Raw genomic sequence first — 25,998 nt, 5'->3', positions numbered from 1 at the left:
GGATTACAGGTGTGCGCCAACACACCCAGCTAATTTTTATACTTTTAGTAGAGATGAGATTTTGCCACATTGGCTGGGCTGGTCTCGAACTCCTGGCTTCAAGTGATCTGCCTGCCTCAGCCTCCCAAAGTGCTGGGATTAGAGGCGTGAGCCACTACGCTCAGCCTCTAAAAAACTCTTTAAACTCAGCTGGAGTTTTGTGTGTGTGTGGTTTTTTTGTTTGTTTGTTTGTTTCTGTTTTTTGTTTTTTGATGGTTCTAGTTTTTCGGATATGTTCCTCTATTTTAACTGGGTCATTAAGACATCACTAAGCAAAATATTTGCTCCAGAAAACTTGAAGTGTATTGAATGCTAACTTGAAGGAAAGAAAAAGAAAAACTTGCTGACCCTTCTCCTTCCTTCCTCCTGAAATACGCCTCAAAAGAGGAAGACCTGTCAGAGACAAAGAAGCTCAAGTGCCGTTGGCACATGTTCCAAGCTCAGACAGGAGAGGCTGTCCCTGAGCACAGATCTGCCCATCACACATCACAACACGGTGATTTATGCTATCATACTGCAAGGCAACAGGAGAAGCCTGCTTTCAAATGCCATTACGCTTAATTAAAAAGATGTTTATTTTCAAACCCTGGAGGGTGATTTGGGCTGAGACTGAATTAAGTTAAGCATTTGGAAAATTAAAGTTAAAAAAAAATACAATGTATATCACATTATAATAAAAGGCAAAGAAGCCGATAAGCCTTTTATGGAAAAGGTGGGGAACAGCATGAATGAGCCATGCTGGTTTGCTTGCTTATTTTGCAGGGTGGTGGGGGGAGCAGGGGAGTCATTGCTGTATGTTTACAGTCTGCTTGACAAAAGAAAAATTATTTTGTTTTGGCCAGGTGTGGTGGTTCACACCTGTAATCCCAGCACTTTGGAAGGCCAAGGTGGGCAGATCATGAGGTCAGGAGATTGAGACCATCCTGACTAACATGGTGAAACCCCATCTCCACTAATAATACAAAAAATTAGCTGGGCGTGGTGACGGGCGCCTGTAGGCCCAGCTACTTGGGAGGCTGAGGCAGGAGAATGGCGTGAACCCGGGAGGCGGAGCTTGCAGTGAGCTGGTATCACACCATTGCACTCCAGCCTGGGTGACAGAGACAGACTCCATCTCAAAAAAAAAAAAAAAAAAAAAAGAAAAACTATTTTGTTTCTTCCTGCTATATGGTAAGTTCTTCTATTGCTAGAAGTATACTTTTGCAATCATCTTTACCATATTGATTAGAATGGCACAAGAATCAAGATTCTATCATTCCACAACCAGGTAATCACATTGATCCGATTTTATCAGTAATTTACCATCAAGGATTAACACTCACATGGTGCTCTGTCCTTACCAACAGTTAATATCTATTGAACATTCCATTTACTTACCACTTTTGGCTTTGCTATAAAGTGTAACTTAAATATTAAGGTTTTTTGTACATTTCTGAACTTGCTTAAAATTAATAGCCAACATCAGCAATATTGGAGATTTTACTAGAAATGAACTATTGATACCTCCAATAATTCGGATGAATTTCCAAGTCTTAACAAGCCAATAAACAAACTTACCCGTATCTGAAGTAAGCGCTAAACTGTCTGCAGAGGAGATGGGCAAGCTCTCGTTTCCCACAAGCTTCAGGACCAGCTAGTATCAGCATGGGATAAGGGGCGTCCAAGCTGGGAAGAGTGCTACAACACAGGACCAGAGTCAGTTCTCCTGCTGCAGTCAGGGAGACAGCACATTAACTACATCCATTAGGCCATCATTAACCCGGCTATATGAGCACTTGCTATATAAGACACTGCGTAGAATAGTTGTCCTTTCCAGAAACAGATTGATTATATGTCAAAAATAATATTCAAAGCATAGATAACAAATAAGGTAAAATATGAACTTATGTAAATTTACTTTAACGTGACTTTTAAAGGAAAAATATAATATTTATTGGTTCTTGATTGCTAGAGTGAAATATTCCTCCCCAAAACTGATCAATGAAAGAAATAAGACTGTTAAAGTTAAATAAGACTGTAAAGTTCAGATAAATATTCATAACTACTGAATTAGAATGCAGGTATTCAAAGCCAACTTAACGGTAATAGCTAAAATTTACCTGAGCAATTACTATGTGCCAGGAAGCATTCTAAGAGTCATACATCTATTACTTCATTTAATTATCACAAGAAGCTAATGAAGATGTTTCTGTCATTATCCCCTTTTAACGTATGAAGAAACTGAAGTACAAGGAGGTTAATTAACTTGCTCAAAGTGATAGTTAATAAGGAAGAGCTGATATACAAATGTAGGTTTAGCTGCCAAGCCTGAAGACTGGACTAAAGAATGAATCGATTAATGAAATCTCCTGCAGCCAGGCGCGATGGCTCACACCTGTAATCCCAGCACTTTGGGAGGCTGAGGCAGATCACCTGAGGTGAGGAGTTCGAGACCAGCCTGACCAACATGAAGAAACCCTGTCTGTACTGAAAATACAGAATTAGCAGGCATGGTGGTAAACACCTGCAATCCCAGTTACTCGGCAGGCAGAGGCAGGAGAATCTCTTGAACCCAGGAGATGGAGGTTGCAGTGAGCCGAGATGGCGCCATTGTACTCCAGCCTGGGCAACAAGAGTGAAACTGTCTCAAAAAAAATAATAATAATAATAAAAATAATAATAATAATAAAATCTCCTGCAACACACTGAACAAAGTGTTTAAACTCTACTCATGACACAAATTGTAGCAATCTAGAATAAAATATAAAATTTTTAAAAACCACATGGCTGAGGTGTGGATTCTATGAAGATGAAGGTGTAGATTCTGAGAAGAGTCTGTGGAAACAATGAAACAGCATAGTTTTTCAATCTCTCCGAATTCCCACAGAAAAACTTGAGCGCAAAAGCCTACAGGAAACACATATAAGTACATGAAACAGTATCGCCAAGAGCCACGGACCCACAAAACCTGTGTGATACTACAGTCAATGCAGGAGGAAGAAGAGGGAAGCAATGGGCAGCATCTGACAGATCTGAGAGCAAGTGAACCCCAAAACAGCCACTGGGTACCTGCCGAGAGCAGGCAACCTGAAGCTATACATGTGCAACAGCCTGGACATGAATGTTCATGACAGCCCTATTTGCAATCACCCAAAACTGGAATCAGTCCACATGTCTTTCAACAGGTGAGCAGTTCAAGTAACCGTGATACCTCCATGCCATGGAATGCTACATGGCAAAAAGAAAGAATGAACTATTGATTCATGCAACAACTCGAATGCATTTCCAGGGAATTAGTCTGAGTGAAAAAAAGAAAGCCAATCCCAAAAGGCTATATACTGTATGATTCTATTTATATTACATGTTTGAAATAACAGCATTATAGATAGAGACAGGGACAGATTAGTGGTTTCCAGGGGTTAGGGAAGATGAGAGGGAGGGAGGTGCTATGGCTATTATAGAGTATTACAAGGGATCCTTGTGATAAAACTGCTCTATATCTTGACTGTAGTGGTGCTAAGATGAATCTACACATGTGATAAAATTGCACAGAGGTAAATAGAACTAAAGACAAAAGAATACATGCAAAACTGGTGAAATCTGATAAGGTTGGTGGATTTCCTGGTCAATTTCCTTGTTTTAATGTTCTGCTATAGCTATGCAAGATATCACCATTGAGGAAAACTGGGTGACTGGTATATGGAATTTCTCTGTATTATTTCTTACAACTTCATGTGAATCTACAATTACCTCAAAATATATTTTTTCAAAAAAAAACTAAGAAAAATAAAGTGACAAATATTGAAAATAAGCAAAAGAGAGCTTCTTCCTGAAGATGAAAACCAAAGGAACAGAAAACAGAGGCTATACTTCAAAAAACCTTCCCTGAAATTAAAACAAACAAACAAACAAACAAAAAACACTACGCATTGAAAGGGCATACGTTATACCCGAAATATCAGCTCAGAACTAATACCAGGACATAGTCTAGTAAAATTACTTGGCTTTAAAGAAAAAGAAAAAAAACTTCCAATTAGAAAAAAAAAAAGCACATTACATATAAGGGAAAGAAAATTAAATTATCATCAGATTTTGTTTTATGCCAAAAGACAATGGAGTAACATTTTTAATATATTCAAGGAAAAAGATGTGGGTCATGAATTTTATATTTAGCAAAAATGACTTTCAAGTATAAAGGGCACACATTATTACAACACGCAAGAATTCACAGGATACTGATGCCATATCCCTTCCTAAGGAAAATACTAGAAAACAAGCTTCAAACAACCAAAGTGACTCAAGGGGACATCAATATAACGACTGGTAGTGAGCAACAACTATGTAGTTAACCAGAGAATTAAGACTAAATAAGAGCAAAGAAGGAGAAAGCACGGTATGTGATGGCTATATGTTTTGACAATATAAATACAGTACAACACTATTTTCTAAACGGGGTGGTTGACACTTATATGAAATATATAGAATAGGCAAATTCATAGAGACAAAAGTAGATTAGAGCTTATCAGAGGCTGGGAGCAGAGAAGAACCAGGAGTTATTGCTTAATGGGTACAGAGTTTCTGTTTGGGGTAAATGAAAATGTTTTGGAAATAGATGGTGGTGATGGTTACATAACATTATGAATGTACTTAATGCCACTCAACTGTCCACTTTAAAATTGTTAAAGTGGCAAATTTTGTTACATATATTTTACCACAATAAAAAACATGGGAGGAAATGGGTAAACTGTAGAAAAAAATATTTTGCATGTTTTCAGGAATCATTTTGGTGGTAGTATTAGTACTGGTATTCTAATACCACTGCGGTACAACCTATGATTTTTTCAAATGAGTAATTATGGGATTTGGTAATTTCATCTTCCTCTGTGTCCCTTAGAACCAGATTTCTTGGTTTGGGAAAAAAGGAAACGCCCATACAATAGCAAGGAGGTTGAGTAAAAGCTTAACTGTAGTTTTGGAATCAAACTGTAAATATCAAGAATTCAGGAGGTATTTAATCCATCTATCTATAGATAGACACAGATAGGTCTACCCAAACAGACAGAGATAGATATAGATAGAACAGATATAGGTAGGTACAAATAGACTGGATGGATGGATGGACAGATGAATTGATGAAAAGAGTTACATTCTTAGCTCTTTCCACTAAAAGGCCTCTAAATAAATGACCAACCTGGTAGCAATGAGTATCTTAACCCCCAGACTGGAATTGGGAAATACTATTTTTCACTAAAACTGGGGCTTCTTACAGAAAAGGCTGATTCCAGATTTGGGACAGGACATATACCAGATGAGTCTGGAGAACTTTGTCATATCAGAAGGTAAGAAGCTATCAATGACTACCAGACCAGAGTCAACGTTTGGCCATGTCATTTTAATACTGTATCCTCACCCCAATTATACCAGGAGAGGGGACAGTGATTCCCCAATAATGGCAGCATACAAGTCCGAAAGCCAAGGGTTGGGGTTCCTCTCCTGGATCCTGACTTCTGGTGCTGACAGAGAGTTGTGTACCGGCCTAGACAGAGTATGAAGGGCATTGCAAGCCTGCACACTAGCTAGTGGTCCTTTGTCCATGAGTTTCCACAATGAATGCCACTCCATCCTGGAACATCTGGGCCTACTTGGCCTTTGTTCTTGTTTGCCCGATGGCCAGAAATGATCAAGACATATGTGTTTATCAAACACTGCTGCAAATTTCTTTGATATATGTTTTTATTTAAATGTACCCTAAAGCATGAAACAACTAGCAATACCATAAACTACAATAGAAATACAATGAGGAGATAAATGCCCCTCTTTTGAATCAAATGTGCTTTTCCAGATGTATGTAATAAATGATAATTCATTTCACCTAGAGGGCCACCATAAACATGTAAAACTGTCAATGTCTACATTATTAAATTATATGTAAAAATCATGTCCTGGGTTGCAAAATAAAACATTTTGTTCTCTGTGGGAAACCAGCCATGTGAAGTACAGGAGCAAATACCATATGAAGAAGAGAAGCCATTTATATCCAAGAGATTTTACAAGTATTTTTAAAATGCCTTTGGGTATTGATAGAATTTCTGCATTATACTTATAGCATAAATGGCCATCTGCTCCAACAGATTGTTTTAAAAAGAAATGAAGAAAGCATGGTAAATCTGTCTTCGAATTCAGAGGTGAGAGACTCTGTTCATGTGTTCCACCGAGCTGGGCGACTCCTCCCTGCTGAGTTTATCGCAGCTTAGTGCAAAAACTGTTTCAGGTTTTCCTTAGGCTAGCTGGGCTTCCTTCTAAGGGACTCCCTAATAATGTGAATTCATGGAACAGTCTTTGGCAAGGGTATTTAGCATTCACTCACAGCTGAGGGAAAATTTACAATGGATATAAATTATCACAATTTTCTGTTAAGGTTAAGGTCTGTATTTCTCTCCTAAGGCAGAAAAATTGATCTTGTTTTTTTTTTTTTTGGAGATTTCACTGTTGTATGGCACAGGCTGGCCACCATACAAGGGGCCAGAAAAACGAGTGAAGGTGAATCAGCTCATCACCATGCTTGGGAAAATACCAGCAAGCAAGCAACACATTCAAGTACATGATATTAATAATATACCATAACGGAGACAATATCGTCTATCAAATAAAGACTTGGCCCCTTCCCTCAGAGAAGGGGAAAAAGCAGCCTTTATTGGAAGTAAAGGGGTCACAAAATAGGGGTTAGGGGAAATGATGAGGCTGTCTTTTGCTTGCTCACCCTGAATTCTGGCCTTTGGATTCCTAATAAGTACCTGTCAAAGATCCTCTGCGGCTGCATCACGCTGTTGACAACATGGGTCAGGTGGTCTTGAGCTGCAACCACTTCAGGAGGAGGATCATATTTATTCACTGCTGAAACCTTTTCGAGAATTAGAGATGTAAAAGGGAAAAAAAAGTTTTGTTTCTAAAAAGAAGACAAAGCTTGGATTTTTCCTTAATGAAATGTTGTACACGTGTAGCCAGGTTCACAAAATAATTTAACACACACCCATTAACATTAGTATTCAGTCTTCATGTCTACTCTCATTTTCCTAAAATTTAAGAAATGATAATTATTAAAAAATATTGAGTGGAGTCTTTTGATCTCTTACTTCTTTATTCTGCCTGGTTTGGGAGGGAAAATGGCAAAAAAAAAAAAAACACAAAAAAAAACCACCAAACAAAAACCCACAGCCCCTCTAAAGCCCATGATTACTTTGAATATAGTAAACATTCCAACTTTTAATATGTGAAAAAGGAATAAAACTTATAGCTGTAGATTCCAGGTTTTGATGCATGGGAAATGTTTTCCTCATACCATTTCACCAAGAACGATTCCCACAATCTCAAATTCTACCAAAACTTCCTCCTCATTTAGCATAACTTTCTTCATTCAAGGATATGGGCCTTTTCTTCATAATGTACAGTTCTTCATCCCCTTGTCTTTCCCATTCTTCTAAATACATTATCCTCATCTATCATATGCCGTATCTTTACTTCATACATGGTTTTAAATTGTATTCCTTTTGCAAAATGTTAAAGGAAAAGAGGAATCTAATAAGTACCTTTGAGTGTGAGAATAATGACAGACTGGCATCTGTAACTATTTTTAACCAAGATTTCAGAAAGGCATTTATGAGATGGAATACATGTCTCTCTACATATTTATACCTGATTTCACTCCCGTCTCAAGTTTGCATCCAGTGTAAGAAATCCCTCATTAATAGAGATTTTGGTTGTCACCAGCTACTAAAGCAAGACAAAGCAGTGACCATGAGTATGAAAAGCAGGGAGGCAGGTGCTAGCATTCAAGGTCTGGTTATTCTGGAATTTTGTGACTAGATGAATCATCATTTTAAAGAGCAGAATTAAGGATTTAAAATATCAGAGTAGTGATTTATTTGAGTACCTTTTGATTATATGGTACAGTGACATTATAATACATTTTATTGTTAAATGAATTTTTCAGGTAACACAGATAGAATCATACACCTTCCAAACAGGATAGTTTTTCAAACTGATAGTCTGCCATAAAGCTGTGACCTATATAAGTGGAGTGTTGCTTCTGTTCCCCACAGCCAACCTCTTCACTGTACTAACAGCAAGCCATCAGGCCTTTCACTGCATTTGTGTTGATACTCACCTTTGCAGAGGGTTAAATGAACAGATCCTAAGGCAAGGAAACATTCTCTAAATGAATTAATGTACATATTGTTATGGGTCTTATTTATTGATTATATTGCTTCCACAGCAGGCAACACGAGCTTTTGAGCACATTAACCCATAAACACAATGGTAATGGTATGACATGATTACATACCTTTTCTTCCACTTTAATCTTCTTCTGATCTAATTCTGTTAATTGCAGAAGCATAAAAATTACGAAGAACCAATATTCAGACTTTTCCTATTTAAAATATCAAGAGGACTGTTCAGTTGCCTTCCTTTTCCCAAATCAACAAGCACCAGCATTGGGTTTTCATGAGCTTGGGCCTTTCACCTGCTACCTCATCATTCCCACACACACCCTCAGAGGACTATGCATTTCACACTTCCCAGTCCCCTTACATTAACTCAATGCATGCAGACTGTGCCTTGTAACTTATAAAGGTCTTCAAGTGTACACTCTTGTTAATCTCCCTGTGAGATTAGAGATTAACAGGGCAGGTGGATTATCCTCATTTCTTTTTTTTTAATTTAATTTAATTGGTCGGGCAAGGTGGCTCACACCTGTAATCCCAGCACTTTGCGAGGCCAAGGCGGGCAGATCACGAGATCAGGAGATCGAGACCATCCTGGCTAACACGGTGAAACCTTGTCTCTACTAAAAATACAAAAAAATTAGCTGGGCATGGTAGCAGGTGCCCGTAGTCCCGGCTACTCAGGAAGCTCAGGCAGCAGAATGGCGTGAACCCAGGAGGCGGAGCTTGCAGTGAGCCGAGATCGCGCCACTGCACTCCAGCCTGGTTGACAGAGCGAGACTCTGTCGAAAAAAATTTAATTTTAAGTTCTGGGATACATGTGCAGGACGTGCAGGTTTCTTACATAGGTAAGGGTGTGCCATGATGGTTTGCTGCACCCATCAACCCATCACCTAGGTATTAAGCCCCGCATGCATTAGCTATTTATCCTGGTACTCTCCCTCCTCCCGCCCCCTGACAGGCCCCAGGGTACGTTGTTCTCCTCCCTGTGTCTATGTGTTCTCATTGTTCAGCTCCCAGTTATAAGTGAGAACATGTGGTGTTTGGTTTCCTGTTCCTGTGTTAGGTTGCTGAGGATAATGGCTTCCAGATTATCCTCATTTCTAAAGGCTACCAAGCCTCAGAAAAGTGAAGCATCTCATCTAAGATCCCGTGGCCAGTGACTCAAACCCTGTCTTCTAACTCCAACAGGTCTCAATTCTGCAAATAATGAAACTTTAATATTTTATATTATTTTGTTATTATTTATATGCAATATTTCATATTAATTTGTATTGTTTATTATGAATTTGTTTGTAGTAATAAAATGATATTCATTTATAAAACAAACTCCTTATTACTCCCTACCATCAGGATTATCTGCCTTTTGGAAATATAATTAGAGTTTTTGTAGTAAGAAGCTATGCCTCTTTGAGGGGAAAGACATTAGATATTAGTGGATGATCCGTTATATATTAGGTTGGTGCAAAAGCAATTGTGGTCTTCGCCATGAAAAGAATGTAAAAACCACAATTACTTTTGTGCCAACCCAATAGATGAGACCGTATATGAGGTGAATGTACAAAGCTTAGGTGTAAATGTTGGGGGGAGGTTTTGTATATAAATCAGTTAACATGTGTCAAATGGCTTGTGATGTTTATTCATGCATATGCACAAACACCCTTCAGGGATTTGAAACTGAGGTGTGCTGGCCACTTTAAGCCCTGCCTCTTACTTTTCCAGAAATGCTTTTAAATTGCCTCCCACTGTTCCTGTCCCAAGGGCAGTTTTTAATTTATAAATCTTTCTTATATTTTCTGTTTTTCACCTATCTAGACATGTTCATCAAGACACAAACAAAAAGAAAGTTACTAAGAGCTACATGCAAAGTCAAGAGCCTGTGGAAACTAAGTGAAGGATACCGGTAGAAGAATGGAATGAAGGACAAACAGACAAGGAGAGAGGGAAGGAGACCGGGAGAAAGCATCTATCAATGGAGAGAAAGAGAAGGACTTGAAACACTCCCTGATCCTTCAATCCCAGAGGTGTGAAGAACTGGAAACGTATTATTCTGTTCTATAATTATTTTACATATACATCAATTTCATGGCTATATCCAGGTAAATTCGGTATCTAATCTTAGATTTTCTTTCCCCTGTTATAGAATAGGAACCACATTCTATCTTCACCTCTGGTGTCTTGCATTGTCTAATGTGAGAGAACATTGTTCTGCAATCTTATTACCTCCTTCCTGTAACCTTTACCACCAGGGATGAGTCACAAATGACCAGCAGAGCAATTAAATGATATTCAGTTTCAGGCTTTCCTTCACTGACAGTCATGTGACAGCTTGTCAGTCATGAGAGAAGATCTTATGTCTTAAAAAAAAACATTGTCACTTTAGGTACTACTAAACCCTTCCTTAGAGAGAAGGAAGATAGACAAACTCTATTCACATTCCTGATATTCTTTTATCAAAAGTACTTCTTGAAGAATTCCTAGATAGTTTCCCTCCACCCTCCCACTTTCTTCTCTCTCTCCCTCCCTGATATAAATAATGTCTCACCTGAATTGGATTTTTTAGAAGATTGAGAACTCGAAGGATGGGTAAATTTTTAATGTATTCTATTTCTCTCAGCTCAGCAATCTGTTCAGTCAAAGAAAAAAAATTATCAACAGACTAAATGCACAAAGACAATAGAAAACATAATACAATAGGAACCAGTTTGGGTCCTTTCAATTCAACTTATTTTAAAAATTGCTCTGTCTAGCTTTTTAATGAGAATTCCACAGAACTACACAGAACAAGGGAATTATTGCATACCCCTTCTATAACTGTGCATGCACACAACCACATTTTCTTTTTTCTTCTCTAGCTAGGGAACAGTAAGTTTCCTCCTCTTATCCATGTTCACTTTAAGGCAGAAATAAAAATAGCATTCAAAGTCAGAAAAACAGTACAAAAATGCACTCAAAGATGACCTGCTTACCCATCCCACCCCCATTCCTAGCCCTCCAGCCCCCCAACTTCCTTTCCCAATCCTGCTTCTGTTACCCTGGTCATTTGTGACTGGTTAAAGCCTTCTTTTTTTTTTTTTTTTTTTTTTGAGATGGAGTCTCGCTCTGTCACTAGGCTGGAGTGCAGTGGTGTCATCTCGGCTCACTGCAACCTCCGACTCCCTGGTTCAAGCGATTGTCCTGCCTCAGCCTCCTGAGTAGCTGAGATTACAGGCACACACTACCACGCCCAGATAATTTTTGCATTTTTAGTAGAGACGGGGTTTCACCATGCTGGCCAGGATAGTCTCGATCTCCTGACCTTGTGATCTGCCTGTCACATCCTCCCAAAGTTCTGGGATTACAGGCATGAGCCACCGGGCCAAAGCCTTCTTACTGCCTGTACATATATGGCTTTATCAGTTTTTCCAACAGAGAATTATTTCAAGGTAAAAAACTAAAAATTGTATGACATATTTCTTGATGGGTGTGTACTGTTCACCTTGCACTCTTTAGCTAAGTTGTACACTTATGTTTTATATACTTTTCTGTATAGGTTGTGTTTCACAATTTTAAAAAGTAGGAGAACAGAAAGAAAAAAAGATTGCTTGACAGTTCCTTAATTTGACCAGAAATAGAACTTGGGTTGCAGTAGGCCTGAATTCTCTACTAAATTAAAGGCAAATAGGTTTACTTAAATATTCTGTAATTAGCATAATTACAATTTTATCTCAAGTGTAGATATTAAACTTTTGCAAAAAGTTAATCATCACTTTTTCATTTCTATTTTTCTCCAATCATTTCTGCATGCATTGGAAAGCACTCCTACAGAAGGGTCACCAAAAACTCTTGAGTTATCCAACCACAATACACAGCTAAAATGCAAACTAGACCCAAAGCCAAGTCAGAGGACACACATATGCACCATGTTCAAAGGATGCCATTTTCAAAGATATAATATGAAAGGTGAACACCAGAGTTGCAATCCACAACCTGCACACATTAATCTTGTTAGAGCAACATTATACTATAATACACATTTTTTTCTGTAAGATGACTAAACTGTCCATCAGTCTGCCATTTGGATTATCTTTTTTTTTAAAGGGATCAATTGTTTTCTATTGTATTATTCAGGAAAGTGGAAAAGTAAACTTGTGAACAACGGATTAATTTCCTTCTAGCATTCCACCTACTCTTGTTCTTTTTTTTTTTTTTTTTTTTTGAGATGGGTTCTTGCTCTGTCACCCATGCTGGGGTGCAGCAGTACGATCACGGCTCACTGCAGCCTCAACCTCCCCAGCTCAAGGAATCTTCCTACCTCAGCCCCCGACCCCCGAGTAGCTGGGACTACAAGTGTGCACTGCCAAGCCTAGCTAATTTTTGTATTTTTTTTGGAGACAGGGTTTTGCCATGTTGCTCAGGCTGTTCTTGAACTCCTGGGCTCAAGCAATCCACCCACCTCGACTTCCCATTCCCAAGTTCTGGGATTACAGCCGTGAGCCACCACGCTGGCCCGCTCTTGTTTTTGGACCTAACACTAATGTTAAGAGGAGATGTGTTCCTTCATTTATCACGTCTCACCAACAAGCCGTGGCCATGTGCACTTGCACACATTGCTGGTGACAGTGGAAACTGGTGCATTCTTTCTATAGGGCAATCTGATGTATTTCATGTGTTTCATAAGCTATGAACCAGCTCTCCCACTTCAAGAGGTTTATACTAAAGAGATCATCTTGTATCTAATTTTTTTGTAAAAAATTAGATTTCCCTCAAGGCCATAGTCTCTAAGCATCACCATCTGGATCTAAAGGGAACTACTAAAGTCTTTTCTTTTAAAAAAATTTATATATAATATGTAATTTCTATATGTGAAATATTCTATATTCTAATTTTTTGTAAAAAAATTAGATACAAGAACATTCAGTCTAACATTATCAGTAAAAGTAAAAAAAAGTATGAATTCCTAACAACACCATGATCCTGTAATTAAATGGGTAACAGTACAGTCCTATAGTAGGAACACTACATGCTCATTTTAGAAGATAGTGATATTTACAATGATTGACATGGAGAGAGCTCCTTAATATGTTACAAACACCATGAACAGAGTGATCATGGAACATACAAAATTATATTACTGCAAGATGTCAGCTGGGATCAGTTGGTTTTTTGAGAGTCAAATGAAAGGGACCCATCTTCCCTTCCTGGCCTTCCATGGGTAGGATGAGGTAAGATGGGAGAAGGTACGGGTGGCCTGGCTTCACCTCCCCACGTCTACTGAATTAGCAAAGTGCCACAGATACTGCTTGCCCTGCATGCACCCTCCCTCTCCTGCACAACCTACCCCGAGGACTCCACCCTCACATCTTTTCTCTGCAAAGGCCACAAACCCAGGGCTGTGTGCATAACAGACTTTTACAGCAGGAGTAGAGACAACACCCCAAATAGCTTGCAGTGAAATACCACCAGAAAGGTTATATTCCTATGGGAGGTTCAGCCATCTGCTGCCAAGAATGTCATCTCAGCACAGTTGATCCCCAGACTCCAGTCCAGCTCATTCTCTCACCTCCTTTGCCCCTATTGACGATAGTCCACACCCCCATCCCCAAAGCACGTTGACTTCCTCTTCTTTTCTTCTTTTACCATTTCCCTCAAGGCCATAGTCTCTAAGCATCACCATCCAGATCTAAAGGGAACTACTAAAGTCTTTTCTTTAAAAAAAAAATTTATATATACATATATAATTTATATATGTGAATATACATTTCTATATGTGAATATTATATATAAAAATATATAAGCATATATAAATATATGTTATATATACACACATATATATATTTGTCTTCTTAGAAAACAACTGGGTACAACCATTAAAATTTTTTTCGCTGCCATATTTAAACATAAATCTGTGCAGAAAAATATTTTTCAAAGTGCGGGGAACCCATCAACTAGTTGGTGATGATGGTAAGTGTAGTACTGGAATAAGAATCAACAGACGGATCAATGGAACAGAATAAATACTTCAGAAACAGATCTTCTCAGTATTGGTTTTGTTTTACAATTTTAAGAAGAGGGAAAAAGGAAAAAAAAAAAAGATTGCTTGACTTCCTGAATTTGGCCAGGGTTAGAACTTGGGTTGCAGCAGGCCTGAATTCTCCACTAAACTAAAGACAAACAGTTTTATTTAAGTTTTCTGTATCTTAGTAGAATCTTAAGAGAAATAAGAATGGTGTATATTTAAAAGATGAACCACAAATAATTTTCAAACTGTGAGGATCTATCAACTAGTTGATGATGATGGTAAGTGCATTACTGGAATAAGAATCAACAGACAGATCAATGGAACTGAATACATACTTCAGAAAGTATTTATTTCTGTACCAGTGAGAAAATTAGTATTATTCAATGAAACCATTTTTTAAATGAGTTAATGAATGGGAATTGGTTAGCACAAGGCTGAGGATATAATGAGTTCTCAATAAATGATAGCTGTTATCATTATATTACTATTAGATATTGGAAAAAGTAAATTAATTTTTTACATTTTTAGTTATTGTGGATACAGAAGAGTTGTACATATTTATGGGGTAAATGTGATATTTTGATACAAGCATACAATGTGTAATGATCAAATCAGGGTAACTGGGGTATCCATCACCTCAAGCATTTATTATTTCTTTGTGTTAGAAATGTGACAATTCTACTCTTCTAGTTATTTTGAAATATACAGTAAAATATTATTAACTATAGTCACCCCATTGTGCTATTGAACAGTAGATCTTATTCCTTCTATAAATTAAAATTTTTGTTTCAATTGTACCATAAAATAAATTATGGATTAAGAGTTGAAAGGTAATGAAAGAAACCAGGGGAAAAAAGTTTAGGTGAACACCTAACAGATTTCAGAACACAGAAAGACTTCATAAAAATTTTAAAAATAATAAAGGGAGACACAAAGAAAAATATTGATAGACTTCATAAATTACTTTCAAATGTGTACCAAAAGTACAATGAGTACAACGAAAAGCAGAAGAACGATAATAAAATAAATGATAGTTAAGGGCATGAATAGACAATTTCTAAAAAGAAAACTAAGTGTCTAACAAACAGGTCAAAAAAATGTTTAACCTCATGGGTAATCAAAAATTTTTATATAAAATAATGCAAAATACTGTTTTTCTCTACCAGCGTGACATAATTTTTAAAAGATATTTGCTCACAAAGGTGTAGTAAGATGTGCTTATAATACAGTATTCTAACTTCATATACTGCTGGTAGGATATTAATTAGTACGAATCTTTATGAAATACAGTCAGAGTCTTAAAAATGCCTATATCCAGTAATGGTGTTTCCAAGAATCTATCCTAAGTAAATAATTTAAAATATACTTAAAGATTTATAAATAAGAATATATACTACAACAAATTTTAAAGATAAATTTCAATAAGTAAATGTCTCAGTAAATCCTGACTTATCCATTCAATAGAATATTTTACAAGTATTAATCAGAATTCTGAAATGTTGGGACAATTTGTTTCCTACCTGGGAATTAGATGCCCACTTCACACTACCCACAAAAGTAAATCCCAATCGGATTAAAGACTAAATACGGAAAAATAAAACTTGAAATTATAAGAAAATATATAAGAATATTTAAAACCTTAGGGTATAGAGAAATTTCTTCAATAAAACATAAAAAGCAGAAATTACAAAAGATCATAGTGAAGAATAACTTTCAGACCTCATCCTCTATTCCCCAGACATACAGTTTCACTTGATATATAAGTTTTCTAGGGTTTCCATAACAAACTACCACAAACCTGGAGGTCTAAAACAACAGAAATTTCTTCCTTCCACAGTTCTGAAGACCAGCAGTCTGAAATCAAGATGTCAGCAGTCCTGTGCTCTCTCAGAAGGTTCTAGAGGAGAACCCTTCCCTACCTTCTCCAGCTTCCAGTAACTCCAGACCTTGCTTGGCTTGCAGCAACATAACTCTAATCTCTGCCCCATCTTCGCCTGGGTCTTCTCATGGCCTTCTGTGTGTGGGGGGGGTCTTCTTCCCTTCAGCCTCTTATCAGGGCATTGGGTTTAGGGCCACCCTACATCCAGGATGTTCTTCTCTTTGGATCCTGAACTTGATTACATCTGCAAAGACCCCTTTTCCACATAAGGGGACATTCACAGTTTCCTGGGGGTAGGCTTTTTGGAGGGGAGGGGCACACAATTCCACCCGCTATACGTAGTAAGGATTAGCTTCCAAGAGAAGTGGCTCCACGGCCAGGGCTTGCCCTCTGTCACAGAGAGCTGGCACAGTGTGCCCCCACCCCGCTGTTGGAATGGGACACTCTGCCTCTAAGGTTTAGGACAAGATAAAGAACCATGCACCAGGGGTTCTGGATGAGAGTAAGAAGGCTGGACGGCAGCACTGTCACCCAGTCACCTGAGTCACCTGAGCTGCAAACCCAGGAGTCATCCTCAGCAACATATTCTTCCTCATCCACCACCTCCAATCTGCCCTAGTAATTCTTCCTCAGAAATACCTCTAGACCCCAACCTTCCTTCCCTTCCTTACTACTGCTACCTGATTGAAGGCCCTTGTCCTCTCAGCTCAAGGCATTCCTCTGATCTCCAGTCACCATCTCCCTTCTCTGCCCTGTAGGAAGACACTCAAGCCTCACTTCTTATACACAATCATTCCAGAATCTCATCCCAGGTACCTCAAACATCAACCAAGCACTTGATAGAAGGGAAGCAAATCTGGGTATTCCTGAGAGCTCCTGAGGGTCCTGCATTCAGTCAACAAATATTCCTTGTTTTTTTTTTTAAGAGATGGGGGTCTCGTGATATACACCAGGCTATAGTGCAGTGGTGTAATAATAGCTTACTGCAGCCTCAAACTCCTAGACTCAGGCCATCCTCCTGCCTCAAACTCCCAAGTAGCTGGGACTACAGGCACACGTCACCATGCCCAGTTATTATTATTTTTTTTATTTTTGGAAGAGATAGGAGTCTTGCTATGTTGCCCAGGCTGGTCTCAAACTCCTGGCCTTAAGTGATCAGCCTATCTTGGCCTCCCAAAGCTCCGGGATTACAGATGTGAGTCACCATGCTTGGCCAAGACAACAAATCTTCTTCAGTGCCATCTCTGAGCCAGGCATTGCTCAAAGTGAACAAGATAAACTCCCTGAGCTCATGAAGCTAACATTCTAGTTGGAAAGCCAGTGAACTCTAACAGATGTGAAACTAGAATATGCAATATGACATAACCTCAGGTAATAGTAAGTAGTAATGATAAATTAAACAGTGTAAAGGGATAAAGAAAACAGGGAGAGGGTGCTGGAGAGGCCAGAGGGGGTCAGAGGCCTTTTTTCGTGAGAGTTTGCCAGAGGCTTAAATGAAATGAAGTGAATATTTTTGAAGATGAGGGGAAAAGCTTCCAGCAGAGACACCCGATGTTACGAAGCTCCAGAGGTGGAAATATGCTGGATCTGCATGAGGATCAGAAGAAAATGGCTGACTTTACATTCCCACCCCTTCTGCAAGGGAGCACTGCACCCCACCAGCTTCCCCTAAGAGTGCTGGTCTCCATCCTCAGTCACATACACTGGCCACTGACAGCCAGTCCTGCGTAGCTGGACTAACCAAGTCAGATGGCGTGGAACCTGCGGTCTCCTGTTCAACGGCCGGCACTCTACTCAGTGAGCCAGTGCTAAAGCGGGCAAAGGGCAACTATCCCTGCTGACCCCATCATCATGGAGCCAGGGCACCGAGAAGCAGGCCAAGTCCATCACCGTGATATAGGCATTAAGAAAGGGGTCAGGGGCAAAAGGGAAAGTCACATTCACCTTGGTCTGAGAGTTCAAAAATTGTTTGTAAAAGTGAGGAAGCAGCATCAAAACCTGGACTTAAAGTGTGCACCCATCAGCACTCTCTGCAGAGAGCCAAGACCATCCAGAGAGCAGTTGCTGAGCAGATCAGGGTATCCTGCCTTGGGCATCACCTTTGGGTGTAAGGAGGCCAAAGACCTCCAAGGGGGCCTCCCTCCTGTTTGCATCCCAGGGCAGGGGTATGTTGGCCAGGTGGAATGGAGATTGACTTTAGCAGGAGATCTGATCACGCTAGCATCAATGGCATGCCTCTGCATCAATGTTGTCAGCCCCTGGAGGCCCCAAGGACTCACCCAGTCCAACCCTTCTCATTACAGGCCTAATCTAACAAACTTAAATCCAGAGAGAAATAAAATTCACTTAAAAGCCTGATTGGGTTTAATGCCCCCAAAGTTCCTTTTGCTCACATATGTGAAGAGAAGTTTGAGCCAAGGTTCAATGAAGAGGGGGCTAATGCACATTGCTTGCCGGGGACATTAAATGGCATCTGTCTTTGAACAACAAGAAGCAAGGAGTCCTCGGCAAAGAATGTTCTGCCTATACCAAGCAGTGCAAAAATAGAGTGGAATAATGGTCTTCGGCTGCCATTGTCCCTGTCAGCATTCAAGAGAATGATTTAGAAGGAAAGCCAGAGCACTGCAAAGAATGAAGAGACGGGGAGCTCTGGGAGGAGCACTCTTATTACTCAGGATTCAAGTTCTCTCCGTGCTTCCATTGCTTTATGAGTGTTACCTTGTGAATCCTCACAAAAATTCAGAAAAGTAATTGGGAACCAACAGTGTGACATAACGACACTGAGACTTAGAGAAGTAAGACAGCATTTTTCTAAGTCACTCCCAGACTGATGTCTTGCTTCTAGAAGAAAGGACTGAGGTTATAATAGAGCTAACAGCTTGGGATATGTTTTAAATGCTGGAAATGATATAAAATCTAACAAGACTACAGAGTAGAGGGTAACTAAGGTCCCCAAATCCCCAGCTGATGGTAAACATTCTCAAGTGGCCTTAAGAAGATGTTCAAATGATCACATGTGGGTGCTACAATGTTTCAATCGCTAAAACCAACTACATAATACTGATGAAGTGCTACCAATAAAACAATATTCTTAACGTCAGATTAATCATATGAGAAGCAAAAGCTAGGTTATGTTTCTGCTAAATGATGAATTTTCCACCGAGATACACAGTATTCTCAGTAGTCCTGGAGAGTTCTCTGAGGAACTCTCCTGAAGGCTCAAAGAATATTTCAAAGTGCTGCAGGTTGCTCCTCAACCTGCCCGGGGGGAGCCGGGGAATTAGGTGATTGTTACAGAGCTCATGGTTGCCAAAGGATCCCCCTTTGGGACACGTGGCCACTTTTTTTTAATGGAGCCTCTTTAACATTTGAAAATTATAAGCTCCTTTCTTCACGTGATGATACTCCTCTTTTTTCTTTAAAGTTTGTCAAATACAATTTGAAAAGCCTCTTGAAATGGAAGAGAACAACATACTATTTATGAGGTATTTCTAGATCTGTGCTGTCCCATATGGTAATTACTAGCCACATGCAGCTGCCCAGCCCTTAAAATATGGCCAGGATGAACTGAGACATACTTTAAGTGTAAAATACACACCGGATGTCAGAAACTTAGCATGAGACAACAGAAGGTTAAATATCTCATTAATAAGTTTGTATGTAGATTACATGTTGAAATGACAACATTTTGGATCTACTGGGTTAAGTAAAATGCATTATTAAAATTAATGTCACCCTGTTTCTTTGCACCTTTTTACTGTGGCTACTGGAGAATTTTACATCACATTTGTGGCTCACGTGACGTTTCGCTGAGAAAGCACTGTATTGGGGCATTAGGACAGGCCCTTTCAGAAGGGAGGCCCATTAGCATTTTACGCACTATATCACCCTGCGGAGGTTAAGAACATTGAAACCGGAGGCAAACCATTCTCTATTTGCAGGCTGGCTCTGCTATTTGCTGGATATATGACTTTGGGCAAGTTACTTAACGTCTTTCTGCCCCTGTTTCTTCATCTGTAAAATGACAATAATAATAGGGTTATAATGAGGATTAAATGAGATACAGTACTTAGGAAAGTGCCTGGTGCATAAGTACTCAACAAATATCTCTAGATTATTTTATGACCTGAATTGTTATTATTATCATTACTGTTACTCCTTTTCCTAAATCCTGAGATGCATTGAGTTGAGATTTAATGAGAGCTTTCCACCTTTTCACCAGCCTCTGTATATATGTGAGAATCATTTTAAGTAAAAAAATTTTCTAAAAATCAGTCTTCAATGGCAAATGCATGAACAGGACACTAAAACCACATGAGATGGAGATTGTGTGGACTTCCTAAGACACGTGGTACAGTGAACAAAGGTTGTCCACCAGAATTAACTGGAGAAGTTGCCAAAACAACTTAATATACACGTCAAGGAGAATGAAGATGAACAGTTTTGTCTGTGATTGAAAACTCATCTGTTCCCAGGACTAATAACTGACTTGATTCTTAGCAACCTAACGGATGAGGGAAGTCTGTTGGAAAAAAGGCTCATCACACAAAACCGACAAGCACCGCCACAGCAGAACACAGCAAGATCCCCACAACACCCCAGCTCACTTGAGCTGGCACCAACTGTCCCTTTCAGGCTCAGCCCAATTTTTCATTTTCAAGAAGAAATAAACATTCAACTTCCTTATGAAAGCGTTCTCCCAAAAATGTGATAAAGTATTCGATATAAATAAAATAACTTTGTAGACCTTACAGCATAAGAAGTTTGCTAAAGTTACCAACTTAATATACCATGATTAGGAACACAAATGCTTTATTAAAAATAAAATGTAATTAAGAGTGAAAGCCAGTTTCTGTGATTTTTGAAGTAAAATGTGCATTATTAAGCCAGACCTGAAAATTTGAATAAACCCAGTCCTCAACCCACCATGCAGATTGGTATATAAGAACTCCCTTCCTGTGCCTCTTTATTTTATTTTTAAGGGTTTAAGCCTTTCCTAGGGTATTTGCATTTTTAAAACTTTTAAATATTTTAAAATTGACAGATAAAATTATATGTACTTACTATGTACAACATGATGACTTGAAATTCATCAAATCATCATGTCACATTGTAGGATGGCTAAATCTAGCTATTTAAGAAATGTGTTACATCACGAAGTAATCATTTTTGTGGTAAAAATGTTTAAAATCTACTCTCTCAGCATGGAAAAACACAATATATTTTTATTAACTATAATCGCCATGTTATACAATTGAACTCTGGAGCAAACTCCTTATGTAACCGAAATGTTGTATCCTTTGACCAACATCTTCCCAATACTCCTCCCATAAGGGCCCTAGACTTTTCTTTAAATGGCAGACACGGAGCAACACCAGCCAATGGCTATTCTTGCATCTCCAACCTCCTTACTCTGATATTTCAGACATTCCTACTGCCATCTTTCTACACAAAATTTTGAATGAACATGTATACTTTAGAAAATCATCCACACGTGGTTGCAGTTTAAACCTTAAAAACAATGTAATTAGGAATCATCACATTTTCAATAATTAAGATTTTAAGTATTTTTTAAAAACAACCCTTCTGCAACTACTCCAGGAATTTTGCTAGAACAATATTTCTAAGCTGACATTTAATGTGTCCACCCTTGAGAAACCAAAAATGAAGGGTCTGTGCTAAGTCTGTAATATGTCCTCTTATGTCAACACTGAAACCAAGACATGTGAAGTACAACACTACCTTATTATCCTGCAGGTTGATCACTTCCAGGAGGTCATGATTCTCTAAGCCTTGGAGGCTGCTTATCTGATTGTGGGACAGATCCAGGTTCTGCAGGGCTTTCAGATCCTCCAAACCTGTGATCATCTCAATCTGGTTATTGCTCTAGAATAGAAAACAATATATTTAATGTCTCAAAGACCTCTCAGGGAAAAGTTGTAATGGCAAGTTTTCATTTTGGATACTGACCCAAATCTCTCTTAAAAAAATCAAGAAGTAATTCTTGTCCTTCCCTCCATCCCATTTCCATCATTCACCTCTCTAAACACCTATACATACCCCAGAAAGAAGTTCCAGTTTTTCAGCTGGAAAATTCAGAATATAATATTTTCATTAAAGTTAAAGCAAGATGAGTACTCAAATCAGTAAGAAAGAAAAAGGCAGGTAATATAAGCTTTTAACATTGCACACCTGAAGTGTAATGACAGTATAACTCCAGATATATCACTAGAAATATAAATTTTATGTAATTATTTCATCATCATCACAAGAAGCCACTTGACTATTATAATCCCCACATACATTTTGTTTTCAGAAACACTAAATGTAATCACTCATGTGGTGAGGGTGCTAGTAGTCTGTTCTCTTAGTGTTCTCCAATGAGCCATGCCCCCAGTTATTCCTGCCCTTGTGCAGTTCCCTCCACTCATTTTATTTTATTTTATTTTTTTTTGAGAAGGAGTCTGGCTTTGTAGCCCAGGCTGGAGTGCAGTGGCACAACCTTGGCTCACTGCAACCTCCGCCTCTGGGGTTCAAGTGATTCTCCAGCCTCAGCCTCCCAAGTAGCTGGGACTACAGGCACGCACCACCATGCCTGGCTAATTTTTGTATTTTTAGTAGAGATGGGGTTTCACCATGTTGGCCAGGCTGGTCTTAAACTCTTAACCTCAAGTGATCCACCCACCTCGGCCTCCCAAAGTGCTGGGATCACAGGCGTGAGCCACTGCACCTGGCCATGGTCCCCTCCTCTTAAACCTAGGCTGGACCTATGACTTAGCTTCACCAAAGAATATGGTAGAAGTGTGCCAGTTCCAAGCCTAAGACTTAAGAAGGCCTGGCAGCTTCTGCTTTTGTGTCTCAGAAGTACTGAGCTACCACATAAGAACTGCAGCTACTGTGTTGGAAAGAACTTGTGGAGAGGTTATACGGAAAAGGAAATGTCACATGGGGAGACACCCTGACACTAAATAGAGAGAAAAACCTAGCCATCCCAGCCTCTCGACTGAGCCAAGCCCCCAACTAAGATGCCGGCTAAATGCAGCAAGCCCAGTGGAAGAACCTCCCAGCTGAGCCTGGCTCAGATTGCAGAATTGTTAGTTAATACAATGGTTATTTCTCCAAGTCACTACAACTGGGGTGGCTTGTTATGCAACAGTAGATAACCAAACCAAGTTTTTCAATAATTCACACAAAAGCATTTTCCTCAATAATGAGAATAAAACAAAGATTTAAGACTGAAATGTTGTCTTCTTCCACAATCTCCATATACCCATAACAACAAATCAGCATAACAACAAATAAGAATAACAATTATTCTTGGCCGGGCCTGTAATACCAGTACTGTGGGAGGCCGAGGCAGGCGGATCACGAGGTCAGGAGATCGAGACCATCCTGGCTAACATGGTGAAATCCCGTCTCTACTAAAAAATACAAAAAATTAGCCAGGCCTGGTGGCGGGCGCCTGTAGTCCCAGCTACTTGGGATGCTGAGGCAGGAGAATGGCATGAACCCAGGAGGTGGAGCTTGCAGTGAGCCCAGATCGCACCACTGCACTCCAGCCTGGGCGACAGAGCGAGACTCCATCTCAAAAAAAAAAAAGAATAACAATAATTTTCTTCCCTCTGTATTTTCCCTGGTACATGTTTCCTGGTACATTTGATAGCAAGAGCTCATTTTCTTCCTATTTTTAAAATAAAATTTCACTTCAATAATGAGCAAGATTTGTGTTCATATAATATAATTCTATGGCTTTTAAAAACATGTTAATAGAATGTCGATCATCTACAAAGGTAAGTGATAGCACACAAGGGTTTATCATAGTATTCTTTTTATTTTTATATATGTTTGAAAAATATCATAATAAATAGAAAAAAAAACCCATAATCCATTTGCCAAAGTAAAGTCAAATTTCCTTCTGTCCAGAGTTCAAAAAAGTTATATAAAGCATAATAGAAACGGGAAAGAAAAAAACTACACCAAACTTAATGTCATATCCATATTAATTTAACATACTGCAATAAGACCCCAATAGCCTATTCAAAATATCCCCACATATCAAATTTATATACAATATATTTCTTCCTAAAGAACTCTGAAATGCTTTAGATGTGGTAGATAGACTGTAATTCTTCTTAATACACTTCTTCCCAAAGAATTTTGAAGTCCCTTAGGTGTGGTAGATAGACTGTAATTCTTCTGACAGTATCTCTAATGGCTTTCAAAGTGGTAGATGACATGAGAAGACTGAGGCATAGACAAGTTTAATTAGATAGACTACGGTCATAAAAGAAACCAGAATTGAAAAAAATTTAGAATCACAGAATTTCTGAATTGAAAGCTATCTAGTTAAACTCTTCATCCAATGCTGAAAAACCAATGCATCTCTTCTAAAAGTGGACATCCAGCTTCTGAAACAAACAAGCTTCTTCCTGCTTGTTTCATAATGATTAGTTGGGAAAAGACTTTTAGAATAAAGCCACTTTCTTGAATAAATGAAATTAGAAACATTCTTAACCAACCAATTTTGGAAGAAAAAAACAAGCGGCATTTACTGTGACAAAATGAATTTTAAAGTTTGGAATGCATTGTCTTTACTTGCTAAGAAGCTGGATGACAGAACAGTCCATTAGTGAACCACATGTTCCCCTTATATTTATCATAAAAGTTGATGTTCGAGAATTAACAGTTGGTTTGTATGGTGAATTGTTCTTCTTTCTCTAAATTGTAATGTAAATTATTTTCAATAGTAACTAAAGCTACTGGTTTCTTGATTCCATGAATTAAAAATAAAAGCATTAAAAACTATTGAAACAAATTTTATAGATTTATTAAACTTTGGAAAAGAAAACCTTCCTATTCTCAAAAAATTAAGAAAAATGAATGACAGTATATTCTGTGTATTCTAGTTGATCTTGGGTGATGAGGGCAGAGATTGGGAACAATCCACCAAATCTAAGAAAATAGAAGTATTCTATCCTTTTTCTAAAAGCTACTTGAGACAGAACTATCAACATGGATTATTTATTTTGTAATTGAAACACACTCTTAGGATGAAAATGCTACATATTATAATTCTTAATAATGAGTTCATTCTCATTCCCTTAAGCACACACCTATATCTTTTTCTATTTACCATGCTCCACTTTAAATGAATGGGAACATCAATACAGAGAAGATATGTAAAGAAAAGAACAAGATTCTAACAGACCACAAAATGAAGCATACATGCTGCTAAAAATCCTTCAGATTGTCATAATTTTAAAATTTGACTTTCTTTTATAACTTAAACATTTTCAATCTAATTTATTGAATTCATTTTCATTTATGTTTTGCTCATATGCCTTCATGGGTGGAAAACATGAAAGATCAGGAAAATTATTAAACCCTCAGGTTCATCCTCAGTACCGGGATGCCAATACTTTATCCTGACCTAACTCACTGCAGGAATGGAAGAGGTTTGGTTTGTGTTTTTTTGTTTGTTTTGTTTTTTTGAGACGGAGTCTCGCTCTGTCAACCAGACTGGAGTTCAGTGGCACGATCTCGGCTCACTGCAACCTCCGCCTCCTGAGTTTAAGCAATTCTCCTGCCTCAGCCTCCCGAGTAGCTGGGATGACAGGGGCCCACCACCGCGCCTAGCTAATTTTTGTATTTTTAGTAGAGACAGAGTTTCACCATCTTGGCCAGGCTGGTCTTGAACTCCTGACCTCATGATCCACCCGCCTTAGCCTCCCAAAGTGCTGGGATTACAGGCGTGAGCCACCACGCCCAGCCTGGAAGAGTTTTAAGAAAGCACTTTGAGCTCTAAGCTAAGGGAAAGAAAAATTAACACATAGCCAATCTTCAGTGATCTATGGTTAAATAAGACAGAAATAGTATAT

The 25,998-nt window shown here is 38.6% G+C and overlaps 1 protein-coding gene across 5 annotated transcripts in view; it reads right to left on the bottom strand.

The window, feature by feature from the left end:
• LRGUK (leucine rich repeats and guanylate kinase domain containing) overlaps window positions 1–25,998 on the bottom strand; it is a 147,901-nt gene that overhangs the window by 78,512 nt on the left and 43,391 nt on the right. For 4 of the 5 annotated variants that reach the window (XM_054559827.2, XM_063725789.1, XM_054559831.2 and 1 more), the window contains 5 exons: window positions 21,863–22,006; window positions 10,786–10,866; window positions 8,360–8,446; window positions 6,813–6,919; window positions 1,597–1,716 (listed from right to left, as the gene is read on the bottom strand). In XM_054559827.2, coding sequence (XP_054415802.1) covers window positions 1,597–1,716; window positions 6,813–6,919; window positions 8,360–8,446; window positions 10,786–10,866; window positions 21,863–22,006 — 539 coding nt within the window. The remainder of the gene's footprint in view (window positions 1–1,596; window positions 1,717–6,812; window positions 6,920–8,359; window positions 8,447–10,785; window positions 10,867–21,862; window positions 22,007–25,998) is intronic. The other variant, XM_054559828.2, reaches the window with a different exon arrangement.

This window comes from Pongo abelii, chromosome 6, assembly GCF_028885655.2.
Source record: "Pongo abelii isolate AG06213 chromosome 6, NHGRI_mPonAbe1-v2.0_pri, whole genome shotgun sequence".
NCBI classification, from domain to species: domain Eukaryota; kingdom Metazoa; phylum Chordata; class Mammalia; order Primates; family Hominidae; genus Pongo; species Pongo abelii.
This window is presented reverse-complemented; position numbering and strand designations above follow the sequence as displayed.